This window comes from Seriola lalandi, unplaced genomic scaffold, assembly GCF_002814215.2.
Source record: "Seriola lalandi dorsalis isolate HSWRI2012SDOR001 ecotype SW California unplaced genomic scaffold, Sedor1 jcf7180002054390, whole genome shotgun sequence".
Lineage (NCBI taxonomy): Eukaryota > Metazoa > Chordata > Actinopteri > Carangiformes > Carangidae > Seriola > Seriola lalandi.
In genome coordinates, this window is record NW_019524943.1 from 415,194 (window position 1) to 430,434 (window position 15,241).

The window sequence follows — 15,241 nt, forward strand, 5'->3', positions numbered from 1 at the left end:
AGTACAATGATAGGAAAACCCCCATTACAGGTCACTTCCTCATACTGCCTTCATATCCTGAAATCCTCATACTGAAATAATCAAAGCTAAGGAGTGAAGACTAATCATTATACTTGATGATACTTCAGATGAAATGGCAGAAGCTGTGTTATATGCCATCATCCTGGGAGTCATCTCAGGTAAGCTCTCACAGCAAACAACAACAACATTTTTTCACATATAATAGTACAGTGTAGCACAGTATATAGTATAGTTATTTTGTGAACAGCAGTGTGAGAACATGAATGTAATTAGAATATATGAAAGCACTACATACAGTATACTAGTTAACAAGGAAGTTAATGCACATGTTGCAGTTAAATTGTTACAGGTATTTTTAACCCATAACAATGTAGCTGCACGATGTCACTTAACTTTAATGAAATACATGATATTCTGTTAATTAATTATTCAAATCAATTGTGAGTTTCCTGGGCAGCAAAGGGCTGAGGAAAGGTAGGTTGAACAAGTATTACAAAGCAGGAAATTCAGTACCTGCTTCAGTTATGTTGTCACCTCACTACAATATAACTAATACAGACCCCTCTGAACAAACGCATGACTATGGTTTTGACTACATAAAAACAAATCTCTTAACAGATGCATTTTAGTCTTTTTTTTACTCTTTAAAAAGTTGCTGTTGCTCATAGTGTTTGTTGTTAATGATCAACAAAGGTGCGTGACGATTCATGTAGGAACCTGTCAGTGAAAATCACCCATGACTTCCTCATCCTCCCTGAACATAGTGAATTCAGCACTAACTTACGAACATCGGCGAAGGGAAATTCAGATGACATGGAAACAGCTGTGATATATGTCATCATCCTGGGAGTCATCTCAGGTGAGCTATCACCATTCGATACACCAGAAGCAAGACAGTGTATTTTATGCCTCTGTTTGCAACAGCTGTGGACTGAAGTATTATGTTTTTGGGGTTGTCCCATTCTCGAGGACAAGATAACTCAGTAAGGCCTTGAGGAAAATTTGGTAAAGAAACACTATTAGATTTTGGTGCTCAAAGGTCAAAGGTCACAGTTTGACACACATTTTGGGCCATAACTTTTAAATTCATGTGCTGATTTTAATGTCTAATAGGATAAAATGATGACATTTTATATCAAAAAGGTCATTTTCTGCAAAAACACTTCTGGTCATTATTCAACAGCATCATTCAGCAGAAGAGGAAACTGACCATACTTCACATTTGGTTGGATACTGAACTAGTGAAACTAATCCTGGGTGCCCACCTTCTAGCTGGGGTAATTGGTACAGATCGTTTGTGCTGTTGGGTTGAAGATGTGTTGGAAACATACACTGTATTGCCAAAAGTATTGGCTCACCTTCCTTGACTCGCATATGAACTTAAGTAACATCCCATTCTTAATCCATAGGGTTTAATATGACGTCGGCCCACCCTTTGCAGCTATAACAGCTTCAACTCTTCTGAGAAGGCTTTCCACAAGGTTCAGAAGTGTGTTTACAGGAATTTTTGACCATTCCTCCAGAAGTGCATTTGTGAGGTCACACACTGATGTTGGACGAGAAGGCCTGGCTCTCAGTCTCCGCTCTAATTCATCCCAAAGGTGTTCTATCAGGTTGAGGTCAGGACTCTGTGTAGGCCAGTCAAGTTCATCCACACCAAACTCTCACATCCATGTCTTTAAGGACCTTGCTTTGTGCACAGTCATGTTGGAACAGGAAGCGGCCATCCCCAAACTGTTCCCACAAAGTTGGGAGCATGGAATTGTCAAAAATCTCTTGGTATGCTGAAGCATTCAGATTTCCTTTCACTGGAACTAAGGGGCCAAGCCCAGCTCCTGAAAAATCATTTTACGTGGCCTACCACTTGTGGCTGAGTTGCTGTCGTTCCCAATTGTTTCCACTTTGTTAGTTGACTGTGGAATATTTAGGAGCGAGGAAATTTCACGACTGGACTTGTTGCACAGGTGGCATCCTATCACAGTACCACGCTAGAATTCACTGAGCTCCTGAGAGCGACCCATTCTTTCACAAATGTTTGTAGAAACAGTCTGCATGCCTTGGTGCTTGATTTTATACACCTGTGGCCATGGAAGTGATTGGAACACCTGATTTCAATTATTTGGATGGGTGAGTGAATACTTTTGGCAACATAGTGTATGTGAGTCTGGACAAACATGTACATAAACTACAACTGGAGTGGTTGGTGGAGGAATACAACCGTAATTGTAGTTTCACTTGATCCAGGAAACATTTTCAAACATCATCTCTATATCAGAATTGTATATTAGGTTGATAGTTGAAGTTGCTGTGTGATGATTATGTTAACATAATAATCATACATTATTAGAACATTGTATTCTTTCCCTGGTTTGCTTTCTCTGTGTTTGTTTATTTCTTTAAGTGAAGTTAAAATGTTAATTGTTATGTTAAATGGTTAAATGGATAGTTTATGTGTTTTCACATAAGATGGCACAGATTTCTCACCGGTCATGCAACTTGTTAGACTCTTTCTTTCTGAGTGGATATGAGTTCAAGACGTTCTCATGGAATGTGCTAAAACATGCAGAGTCACCACAGTGTGTCCTCATTGTCCTGTAATCTGTATGTTGCCAGATGACTCTCCGAATGCAGCTGTTGATAAAATCCAAAGTTTTTTTGTGTTTTAAGTAGTTTATACGTTTGATGCAGGCTTTCTTATGGATTGTGATCAATAATATAAAAAGCAGTGGCTCATATTAGGCTAAAACGTCTTCATTAGAACCCATCTTAAACTATAAGTTCCTCCAGTTTTTGTCTGAAGGAAACATACCTGGAGGAGACTGTCTTGTGTGTAACATTCATTTCCCTGGGGCTGTATAGAGTCTCATAAGACCAGCCTGTCTCTCGTCTGAGCCCTCGCAGGAGTTTCCTGTGCTGGCTCTCCTCTTATTGCCTCAGACACTCAGACACTCAGACACACAGACACACACACACACACACACACACACACACACACACACACACAGACACACACACACACACACACACACACACACACACACACACACACACACACAGATTGTCGTTCTAAAGCTCCCTCACTCTTTCTGTTTTGCGCACACCCACTGACACAACACACCAAGAAAAGCATATTTATTTTGACTCTTAGCTGTTGCACCGTAATGTGTCGGTACAGCAAATGGCAAGCTATAGAAAAGCATAACCCAAAGAGAACTAACTTTCCTCTTTTTTTCCCAGCACACATCCCTTTTTTTTTTCATCCACTTCATCCACACACGCACAGTCATGGAGAGACACCAGACTCTTGGCCTACTTGTCTGGGTTCACTAATGTTGTCCTCTGTTGTACCAGACTCTTCCACGCTGTCCTCATTTATCATCAGCAGGCTTTGTACCGATACTGTTTATCTGCTCCCTTTCTTTATCTCCTCTCCTGGTTTGGAAAAGAAGGAAACAACAAACAATGTTTCTCTTTCTTTGTTTCTTCTAGCAGCAACTGGTCAGCAAGTGGATGTGGAGCCAGAGGTGTTTTCGTATCCTGGCCAGACAGTCCACCTACGCTGTGCCCTCATTAATGCCGCTGGGAATGAGCTCACACAGGTCAGATACACACAGCTGCAGTTTTTTTTTTCTTTTTCTCAGTTAGGATTTGATTGCTTCTTTATACCACCATACTCATACTTTGTGATTTGAAATGATAACAAAAGTGTCTGTTACATCCTGAAATTTCACTCATTGTGCTGACTTGACACAATATAAATCACTGAGATAGCTTGGGACTACAATTTACTTTCACATCTGAAGTAAACAGAGATTGGTCATTAAGTGAATATAAATGTAATATGTGACTAAACAAATGGGTATATTCCTTTTAAAATAAAGTATTTGTCAATTATGCATCAATCTGACTCTGCAGGTGTGTGAAACCTGTGAAACAGCTGGATAAGAGCAATTCATGCATTCAAAATACACATTAAACGATAATACAGGTCCATGTGCCTTGTTTATTTGTCACATTCATTCAACAAATCATAGCCCAGAGAAATAATCCTGAGGTTTGTAATAGAAATAAAAACAAAACACTTTTCTCAATGAAGTAGGAAATGCACAATTCTGTTTGGTTCCCTGAAGAGCAGGAGAGAGAGAGAGAGAGAGAGAGAGAGAGGGGTGCATCATACCTGTGCCACTTATTTGATTGTGTACGCTGCCCTGTAGAGTTTACAGCAAGATGTGGATGTCTCAAAACACTCTCCAGTGTCACTTATCAACATCATGATGAATGAGGTCTGTTGTTTTTCTCAGACACTGTACACATCCTAACCACTGACCCTGTGCCTCCTCCACCACAGGTCACATGGACCTACGAGCCGAAGGAAGGGAACAGGACCAACATAGCAGTGTTTCGCCCCAACAATGATCCCCACTACCCCGACTCACCTGTGAAGGGCAGGGTCAGCTTCTCACCCAGTCCCCCAAACCTGGACAGCCCTTCCATCCAGATTAGTGATGTTAGGATGACTGATGAGGGGAACTACATCTGCTCAATTTCTACCTTTCCAGCTGGCAACAGGCAGGGCACCACCTCTCTGGTCATGCTGGGTAGGTCACTAACGTAATCTACATACTGTGTTTATAGTGTTTAAAGGTGACATTGGCCACCACCATCAAGAACCAACTGAGGATACCGTATAGTTCAATAAATGTCTCTGAGACACACATGCCTTACTATACATTGTATAGCATAATGCAATTGCAGCAAGGTGATTGTTGTGTACAACTGATAAATCAGAAGTATGGTATATAGTATGAGTATATTCTGTTTAGATTACTGTTCTTTAAAAAAAAATTTTAAGTAGACATTTTATATCATGGCAGTGAAATAATTTAAAGTTAACATGTTTTGACCAGTGTTGTTACTTTAAGGATTTTCATTACTGTTACTGTCTGTGCATTATTGAGGTCAAACAAACAGCCATGACTGCTCATCATGGCGTGGTTTAGATGGAATTCATTCTTCATCATTATAGTGATATTATTTGTTATTGCCTCTTTACTTCAAGATAGCAACTACAGTAAAAAAAACAAAACAAAAAAACATTGTGTTTTTCAACCACAGAGGAAGTTGGCAAAGTAACAGTAACTGCCACAGACCCGGTGGAGTTCAGCTCTGTCAGTCTGTCCTGCTTCGTCTCCTCTGGATCCTCCCTCTCTTTCCTCTGGCTGAACGGCAGCTCTGAGGTTACAGCCAGTGACAGAGTTCAGCTCACTGATGGAAACACCACTCTCACTATAGTCAGTGTGACCCGCTATGACCAGGGACCATTCAGGTGTCATGTGTTCAATGCCGTCAGTAATGGCACCAGTGCTCCAGTAAACCTCTCCATCAGCTGTGAGTTACTAACCTGCATGCTCAGTCTTTTATCTGACAACATCTGTATGTAACATAGACACACATTTTCAACTTAATTGACTCCAGTACAGAACCACCACAAACAGCATGGTGCCAATTAAATCATTGTACAGTCAGTTTCATTGAGAAACTTCTGCTCTATTGCTTTGCACAGTTTTGTTTTTCTATTGTGTTTGATATATAACAATGTCGCTGTGCATACTAATCACTTATAAGACCTCAGTATGAGTCACAGTGCATGCTGTATGCCTTTCTATTTTTCATGCAACTAACATTACATCTCGTGATCCTTCTGTTGTTTTTTCTTTTTACCTACATTCAGTCGGCCCAGAAAATATCAATTTAACAAAATCCCCGTCACAGGATTACTATGTGGAAGGGTCAGACATCAGCCTGTTGTGCTCAGCTGTCTCCAGACCCGCTGCACTGTTTAACTGGTTCCTGAATAGAGTCCCGCTGTCTGATACTGGACCAGAGCTCAGACTTATAAACATTAAGGAGGATCAGAGTGGGAACTACAGTTGTCAGGCCTTCAACAACAAAACTATGAGAAATGAAACATCTCAACCTTCCATCATCTCTGTCCTAAGTAAGTTTGAGTAAAAGGATTTGTTCAAAGAAATATTGATTTTTAAAAAAAAAAAAAAAAAAAAAAAAAAAAAAAGGGATTTAGACATGTAGCTGTGATAGTACCATATAAAACTTTCTTAAATATAAAAATTTTGTTCAAAACATTTGTGGAACAATAAGAAACGGTGCATGCATTCACTGGCAATCAAGCTACTTCAATATACTTTAAAGTCATTAGATAAATGAACAGTTATCTAGTTTATATTGCCACCCTCATCCCTTATGATATGCAATGATTGGTTATGCGACTGTTACTGAGTGAGAATATCAAGCTAACACATAATAACGGACAAATTATTAGTAGTAAGTTTGAGTAAAAGGTTTTCTACATATAAATATTGATAAAAATTGGATTTAAACACGTAGCTGTGATAGTACCATATAAAACTTTCCTAAATATAAAAATGTTGTATGAAGCATTTGTGGAACAAAAAGTGCATGCATTCACTGGCAATCAAGATACTTAACTATACTTCAAGGTCATACCAAATCACTCCCTAACGCGGCCAAGAGCTTAGGAATTTTTGTTAAAACAGATAATTAACAACAGTTATCAGTCAACAGTTATCTAGTTTATATTGCCAACCCCATCCCATATAATATGCAATGATTGGTAATGTGACTGTTACTCACTGAGAATATCAGGCTATCACATAATATTAACTGACAATTTATTTCAGTAATTAGAGTAAATTAACCGAAATAAAAATATAAGACACTGAGCCAATCAACCAAAAACCCTACATTGCTTCCCTCCATTGAAACATGTTCCCTGTTGTGAGCAGTGGAAAGTGTAAAACCACTGTGTTTATCACCCACAGCGCGAGTCTCCAATGTAACAGTAACTGCCAGCAGCACAGACCTGGTGGAGTTCAGCTCTGTCAGTCTGTTCTGCTCCTCCTCTGGATCCTCCCTCTCTTTCCTCTGGCTGAACGGCAGCTCTGAGGTTACAGCCAGTAACAGAGTTCAGCTCACTGATGGAAACACCACTCTCACTATAGTCAGTGTGACCCGCTATGACCAGGGACCATTCAGGTCCACTCTCTATCCTGCACTATGTACACGCACGACTGTGCTCAGCTGTTTCCAGACCCGCTGCCCTTTTTCAGTGTTTTTTTAATGGAAATCTGTTGTTTGATGCAGAATCAAGGCTCAGGTTTATAAACAGCAGAGTCAGAGTACCTGCTCATCAGCAAAGACAGAGACAAAGTTAGTAACTAGCTGGAGAATAAAGTGAAACATTTAGCAGCTAAATAACCAGATGTTTCCCTCAGGAGTTGGTGGAGTAACCTGAATACACAACAAGTTGGTATATCAACAGTGATTATGTGTTAGTGTCGTGTTTACAGTTTTTTTCCCTGCCTCCAGGTGGCAAAAAATCTACTAAATAAAAACGCATTGCATTATGTTCCATTAATACTTGTGTTGAAACCCGTTTCATTGGTGAAGGTGGCAACTGTTTGAGAATCTTGTTGTAAAGTCAGTGTCATGTATTCCACTCATATCAATGATATGGCTGGATTATAGGTTGTTAAGAACGTTAAATGTTAGAATAACCCATGAATGTGGACAATCAAACACATTTGGCACGTTATCCAATTTGGAGAAGTAGTTTGCCCCTCGCCAGGATGAATTGTTCTCAAGTTCCTTTATATCTGTTTACTCAGTCAACTCTCAGTGACTCGGCTAGTTTTGTTCCTGTTTTCATATTTCTCTCACAAAATTCTTTATCTTTTGTCCAACAGAGCCAATAGTGAATGCCTCTGTCACATCATCAACAAACCAGCCAGTTGAGGGAAACGCTGTCAACTTAACCTGTGAGGCTGCTGGCTCGTTCTTTGCCAGAAAGTGGATGAAGGATGGTGCAGATCTGATCCAGACTGGCAGAGTGCTGTCTTTTCAGTCTCTAAAGAAAACAGACAGTGGAAATTATTCCTGTAACATCAGCAACCCTGTCAGCAGTGTTGAAGCTGAATACATCATGGTTGTTAACTGTAAGTAAGATGCTGTACAATGTCCATTTACTTTTCAGACATATGGTGGTAAAATGCAGAGGGCACTGAGGGAAATAACATGGTTTGTGCTACTGTAATATCACCACTAATCTCTCTCTCGCTTTCAGATGGACCAGAAAATGTTCAAATCAAAGGTCCAAGTACAATAAGTTTGAACCAGACCTTAACATTAACCTGCTCTGCTGAGTCCACACCAACTGCTAATTACACCTGGAAACTGAATGAGACGAAGATACTCAACAATTCTGCCGTGTTGACTAAACACATCACTGATCTTTCTGACAGCGGAGAGTACACCTGTGAAGCGATGAACAGAATAACTGAGAAAACATCATCTGCAGTACATGGACTGACTGTAACACAGGACCCGCCAGGTACCAGACAGTGTTGACTGCACATATTGTTAATACTTGTGGATACAGTGAGGCGTTTTTTTTGTTTTTGTTTTTTTTTTTTTTGGCTTGACAGCAGATGAGGGAAATTTTGCATTGCAGATGACAGAGTATTGATACTTTTGGATATCTCTGTGAAGAGTGGTTGGCTTTCTGACTATATCTCACCTTTGCTGATCTATAACAACAAGGTGTGATTGACTAGTTTTAAAATGCTTAGAAGAGATTGTATATTTATCCAATTGTCCCTTTCCATTCCATTGTTATTTATTTTTGCACCATGCTCTTGTGCTTGATTTGTTTTGGACACTTGGACACTTATCAGCTGTTCTTGTGCGTTTCCAAACGGGCTAATCCTGCCGGGTTTCTTGTGTTTCATTTTACACATACCAGGGAAACATGGATGTCTTTCAGCTGGTGCCATTGCTGCCATAGTAATAACCATATGTTTCATAGCTGCTGGTGGAGCTGCTGGAGGGTACTGTATCTACAAAAAGAAGTGAGTGAATAATGTCCTTCATAATATTACCCATTTCTCTTATTTGTAACATTAACATTGACCTAACCCTGATGTTATACATTAAACATATTATATATTCACAGTTTCATATAGTAATTTTGCATTTTAATATGACATCATATTCTGTTAATTGGGTTAACATAATTGGCATTAATAATTTGGTATTACCATGTTTAAAAAACACCTGATGGATGCAAGTATTTCATTACCTTGTTGCTGTGTTGTTTATTTTGTATTATTGGCATATTAACTTCTATCAGTAAAGAATTTTATTATAAAGTTTGTTTGTTTTTCATTTAAGTTTTTTTTTGGCATTTCTGCTTTCTTTTACAGCGACAGGAGAGACATACAGGAAAGTCAGGAAGGGAATGACATGCAGCAAAGGTAAGTGCTCAGCCTTAGCACGTGGTACACACCCCTCCTGGTGAGCTACAGGGGAACCTAGGAATCTTTTTTCATTAAATTACAGAAAACATATTGGTTATTGTTTGAGTTTTGACTCACATCTAACTGGCCAAATTTTAACAATGTTCTATGCTAATATTTAGAAATAAGAAAGATCCCCTGCCACATAACACAGGTAAGTAGTCATCTGATCTGACTTCACCCTACACTTAAACTATCATATGAATAAATTACAATCATAGATAATCAGCTGCACTGTAAAAAAACCTTTTTTTTTTTTGCATAGAACTAGAGGAACATACTTATGAGAACACTTCAGTGGTATATGAGGACATAAAATAAACTCAGTGATCTTTCTTTTTTAAGATATGTTTTAATGTCATAATCCTGATTTAATGAAAAAGGTAAAAGTAATTATTCTTGGTTTAAATCTGTTAAATTTACTATAGACCAACAATAACTGAGGACTCACAGTTAATCAAAACAGCGACTCTTTAACCATTTGTTTACTTTTTTGTCCTGCAGATGATCAAGAAATCAACACTTGTTAAGTCTTCACCTGCACCAAGAAAAGAAGATCCCCCACTGCTGTTTTTTTAATTTATTATTATTCCTTTATATTTTTTTTCTTGTAAATTAGTAAATCACAATGCAATGACACTTTGAGGCCACTAGGTGGAAGAAGAGCACCACAACTGGATTACAGCTTTAGCAGCCTTGGTATATTATTACTGTGCCTTATTAAGTTTCATGCATAATGTGTTGTCAAACATTTGCCATTTAGACATTCAGACAGAGCAACAGTAGCATTTCTGCTGCATTTCTTGCCCAACACTGTCTCTCCGTTTAGCTCTGGTTCGATCAGAGCCATCAGCTCTTTCTCTATTAGCTCTTAAACCTGGAATAACTCATAATTAGCAACTTGGGGACAATGGAAATAAGTTGTAAATACAGAACTGACATATTATCACTTTTTAAGTGGATCTGGTAAAATTATCACTCATTTTGAGTATATATACCTGGCAAAAAAAAGACCAATATGCACTCTCCATTGGGTCTCCACCAAAGGGAAATATTTCCCTCTGCAGCTAAATGCTCTACTATGTCCACCAGATGGTTGTCCTTTCCCATAACCCTAACATTTTCCTAAAAACAACAGCCGAAAACAAGGTTAATGAGAGAGCACTGAGTGTGAATCAAAACGGTGCAGTTGCAGGCCGTAAAACCAATGATGGAATGAACTGAAAAATGCTACAAAGCTCTCTAGTTGAGGAGAACTACAGCGAACTACTGATGATAATTCAGTGTTGACCTCTTTCACAGAGAAGTAGTCATGTGATCCACTTTAAATGTTAAGCTTGGTGTTTCACCATGTTCATCAAATGACTTGTATGTTTTTTTTTAAATTTTGTACACTTATGCATACTTAACAATTTATACATACAGTGCATATCTATTGCTTGTTCTTATGTGTGTGACCACAACTTTGTAAATACACACCAGGTTTGGAAAAGACACAATTCAATTTTTAACAATATTTTTGTCTTTGATATTTAATGCTTATATGTCAGCTAATAATATTTGCTGTATTTGTTGGTAATATAATTGAATATGTACCAGTCTTTCAAATATGCGGAACTGTGAAAATGAAAGTGTCAGATGTTTTATAAATTAATATTTTTTTAATTATTTATTAATTCAAAATGTAGCAGACTCAACACCCGATTTGTCACCTTTTTCCATTAAGCTTAGAGGATAATTACATTTTATCAAAGTTGTATTCTTGAATTGACACCTTTGACTTTTCTTCATGCCAAAAACAATAAATATAAACACCACAGACTTTAGGATCAGCTCTCCATAACTTTGCGCCTCCAGATTTCCCTCTTAATCAATGGCTAAACTTCATAGACAACAACTTACCTATGTCTTTGTCCAAGTAAATGAAAATCTTCCCACGTTTTCTCGTAAAAACTGGATAACATAAAGTAAATCCTTTGAATCTACCGAACAATTTCACTCCAAAAGCCGCAGTATGCTTCCCCCCTGTGGTGTCAGTGAGGTTGTGCTGTCTTGTGGATAATGAGCCATTCCACATACAAGAAGTCATATAATCCACCGTTAATATTAGAATATTGATTATAGACACTTTATAATATTGGCCAGAATAAGTATACCATGGAAGTGGAGTTATGTTTTCACATGACATTTTCTAATCACAGCTGTGCCTGCAAGGTCAAGCAAGCACAAAACACTGAGGCATAGAGTACACATTTTTTCAATGCAGATTATGCAGGTGGATGAGTGCCATCTCTCAGACGCATATCAATTCACAAAACCTCTTAAATTCAACTTACCCACGGAGACAACTGAGGGCTGGGATGTTTGATTACTCAGAGTTTTGGTGTTAAAAGCCTGACAGCTGTAGTTCCCACTCTGACTTTCCTGAATGTTTATAAGCCTGAGCCCAGTGGCATTAATGAGGGCACAGCGTAGATGGACTGTCTGGCCAGGATACGAAAACACCTCTGGCTCAACATCCACTTGCTGACCAGTCGCTCCTAGAAGAAAGAGAAATAGGAAAAATGTCTGTTGTTTCCTTTTTTCTGAAGTAGGAAAGGAGACAAGGAAGGGAAGCAGAGAAACAGTATCTGTATAAAGCCTGCTGATGATAAATGAGGACTGTGGAATTGCCAGAGGACAGGTTTTCTCCTCCAGACAAACCTGGAGGAGGCAATTACAGTCTTCATTAAGAAAGACTGTAATGAATAATTCGCAATATTGCCCAATGGTTACTATAGCATTGTTGAGAGAGTCTACATGTAAAATATAAACTACTTAAAACACAAAAAATGACTGTGGATTATGGAAAGTTTGTCATCAGCCACAGGCTGTATGCTCCCATTGGTTTCAAGAAGACTTGAGACATTTTCCAGTTGTACTCAACCTTTCTCGATTATTAGATTGTCATGAAAACTGCTAAACAGCTGAAGCAGTTTGGTGATTGTTTCAGTTATAGTGGTTCTAAGGTTTGGACTGGTGGCATGTAGAGCACACTGCCTGTTGGCTACTCATGGTTTTGTGAGTTTAGTTTAGTCTCAATCATTAGCCAAACTCCTTGGCCATCAACTGAAGGATAGTGTGAGTTTTCTTAAAGAACAAACAACAAATTTTGACAAACAAGGACTACTGAACATGTCAAAGCTCTTAAATTTGAGATTCTTACCTGTAAAGGCCACAGAGACAATGTACAGTAAAATTAATATATCCATTGGTCACTCTCCCTGAGACGTGAAAATGGCATCAGACTGAGACTGTCCTAATAAATGACTCATGAACCTTTACCTACGTGTTGCAGTGTAAACTGTTTGCATGATGAAAGCAACCCACTGAATCTACACCCCTTCAGGGCTATGGTCAAACCTGCAAGATGTCTCCCTCTTGTGGTGAAAATGAGTTTGTGCAAGTGATCTGATGAAAGGAAGCATCATGTTAAATTACCAAGACAAAACCTGGTAGTGACATTGTTTTAATTAACGGCATATTTTACTGATTAGCCACAGTATGAATAAGCCACTGAATGTTTAGTGAGTCAAAAGATGATCTCAGGTGCTGATATGACATATTGACATGATAATAACATAATTAAATAACCAATTAAACCTTTCAATTGTTGCTGGTAATAGTATAGTATATAGGTAATAGTCAGTGATCACATCACATCAGATCAGATCAGATCAGATCAGTAAAGTGTGCACAGCAGTGCAAAGTACAATGATAGGACAACCCCCATTACAGGTACTTCAGATGAAATGGCAGAAGCTGTGTTATATGCCATCATCCTGGGAGTCATCTCAGGTAAGCTCTCACAGAAAATAACATTTTTTCACTTGTTCGAAAAAATATACTGAATAATATAATAGTACAGTGTAGCACAGTATATAGTATAGTTATTTTGTGAACAGCAGTGTGAGAACATGAATGTAATTAGAATATATGAAAGCACTACATACAATATATTAGTTAACAAGGAAGTTAATGCACATGTTGCAGTTAAATTGTTACAGGTATTTTTAACCCATAACGATGTAGCTGCACGATGTCACTTAACTTTAATGAAATACATGATATTCTGTCAATTAATTATTCAAATCAATTGCGAGTTTCCTGGGCAGCAAGGAGCTGAGGAAAGGTAAGTTGAACAAGTATTACAAAGCAGGAAATTCAGTACCTGCTTCAGTTATGTTGTCACCTCACTACAAAATAACTAATACAGACCCCTCTGAACAAACGCATGACTATGGTTTTGACTACATAAAAACAAATCTCTTAACAGATGCATTTAAAGTCTTTTGTCTACTCTTTAAAAAGTTGTTGTTGCTCATAGTGTTTGTTGTTAATGATCAACAAAGGTGCGTGACGATTCATGTAGGAACCTGTCAGTGAAAATCACCCATGACTTCCTCATCCTCCCTGAACATTGTGAATTCAGCACTAACTTACGAACATCGGCGAAGGGAAAGTTAAAGAGCGCAAGGACAAATCATTCTTTTGTGTTATACTTGATAATTCAGATGACATGGAAACAGCTGTGATATATGTCATCATCGTGGGAGTCATCTCAGGTGAGCTATCACCATTCGATACACCAGAAGCAAGACAGTGTATGCCTCTGTTTCCAACAGCTGTGGACTGAATTATGTTTTTGGGGTTGTCCCATTCTCGAGGACAAGATAACTCAGTAAGGCCTTGAGAGAATTTCTTCAAATTTGGTAAAGAAACACTATTAGATTTTGGTGCTCAAAGGTCAAAGGTCACAGTTTGACACACATTTTGGGTCATAACTTTTAAATTCATGTGCTGATTATAATGTCTAATAGGATAAAATGATGACATTTTATATCTAAAAGGCAATTTTCTTCAAAAACACTTCTGGTCATTATTCAACGCCATCATTCAGCAGAAGAAGAAACTGACAATACTTCACATTTGGTTGGATACTGAACTACTGAAACTAATCTTGGGTGCCCACCTTCTAGCTGGGGTAATTGTACAGATCGTTTGTGCTGTTGGGTTGAAGATGTGTTGGAAACATACACTATATTGGCAAAAGTATTGGCTCACCTGCCTTGACTCGCATATGAACTAAAGTAACATCCCATTCTTAATCCATAAGGTTTAATATGACGTCGGTCCACCCTTTGCAGCTATAACAGCTTCAACTCTTCTGAGAAGGCTTTCCGCAAGGTTTAGCGCATTTGTGAGGTCACACACTGATGTTGGACGAGAAGGTGTGGCTCTCAGTCTCCGCTCTAATTCATCCCAAAGGTGTTCTATCAGGTTGAGGTCAGGACTCTGTGCAGGCCAGTCAAGTTCATCCACACCAAACTCTCTCATCCATGTCTTTAAGGACCTTGCTTTGTGCACAGTCATGTTGGAACAGGAAGGGGCCATCCCCAAACTGTTCCCACAAAGTTGGGAGCATGGAATTGTCAAAAATCTCTTGGTATGCTGAAGCATTCAGATTTCCTTTCACTGGAACTAAGGGGCCAAGCCCAGCTCCTGAAAAATCATTTTACGTGGCCTACCACTTGTGGCTGAGTTGCTGTCGTTCCCAATTGTTTCCACTTTGTTAGTTGACTGTGGAATATTTAGGAGCGAGGAAATTTCACGACTGGACTTGTTGCACAGGTGGCATCCTATCACAGTACCACGCTAGAATTCACTGAGCTCCTGAGAGCGACCCATTCTTTCACAAATGTTTGTAGAAACAGTCTGCATGCCTTGGTGCTTGATTTTATACACCTGTGGCCATGGAAGTGATTGGAACACCTGATTTCAATTATTTG

The 15,241-nt window shown here is 38.7% G+C and overlaps 2 protein-coding genes across 12 annotated transcripts in view; both read left to right on the forward strand.

Annotated features, from left to right (window-relative positions):
* Positions 1–12: 12 nt before the first annotated feature.
* Positions 13–11,234, forward strand: LOC147818944 (cell adhesion molecule CEACAM1-like). Of its 9 annotated transcripts, none has more exons than XM_087174874.1 (12): positions 53–179; positions 786–880; positions 3,511–3,620; positions 4,370–4,619; positions 5,137–5,409; positions 5,753–6,019; positions 7,806–8,054; positions 8,183–8,449; positions 8,861–8,966; positions 9,321–9,371; positions 9,536–9,567; positions 9,679–9,906. In XM_087174874.1, the coding sequence occupies exons 2-12, from the start codon at positions 835–837 to the stop codon at positions 9,732–9,734; spliced, it is 1,707 nt and encodes a 568-aa protein (XP_087031000.1). In that variant the 5' UTR covers positions 53–179; positions 786–834; the 3' UTR covers positions 9,735–9,906. The 9 variants fall into 9 exon arrangements, with proteins under 9 accessions (XP_087031007.1, XP_087031006.1, XP_087031002.1 ...); XM_087174875.1 differs by having other exon boundaries at positions 3,514–3,620; XM_087174876.1 differs by lacking the exon at positions 786–880 and having other exon boundaries at positions 17–179; positions 3,514–3,620.
* Positions 11,235–13,197: 1,963 nt separating this feature from the next.
* The window catches only part of LOC111657280 (cell adhesion molecule CEACAM5-like), a 16,302-nt gene continuing 14,258 nt past the window's right edge, over positions 13,198–15,241 (forward strand). For 2 of the 3 annotated variants that reach the window (XM_087174882.1, XM_087174884.1), the window contains exon 1: positions 13,198–13,250. In XM_087174882.1, coding sequence (XP_087031008.1) covers positions 13,205–13,250 — 46 coding nt within the window. In that variant the 5' untranslated portion in view covers positions 13,198–13,204. Of the gene's footprint in view, positions 13,251–13,868; positions 14,018–15,241 lie in introns of those variants that run through there. The other variant, XM_087174883.1, reaches the window with a different exon arrangement.

What these genes read in the sequence shown, in the direction of transcription:
- LOC147818944 (XM_087174873.1), top strand. Translation starts at nt 134, where the DNA reads ATGGCAGAAGCTGTGTTATATGCCATCATCCTGGGAGTCATCTCAG. An exon ending in ATACATCATGGTTGTTAACT is followed by an intron (nt 8,055 to 8,182) that starts GTAAGTAAGATG and finishes TCTCGCTTTCAG; the next exon opens with ATGGACCAGAAAATGTTCAA. An exon ending in TGTAACACAGGACCCGCCAG is followed by an intron (nt 8,450 to 8,860) that starts GTACCAGACAGT and finishes TACACATACCAG; the next exon opens with GGAAACATGGATGTCTTTCA.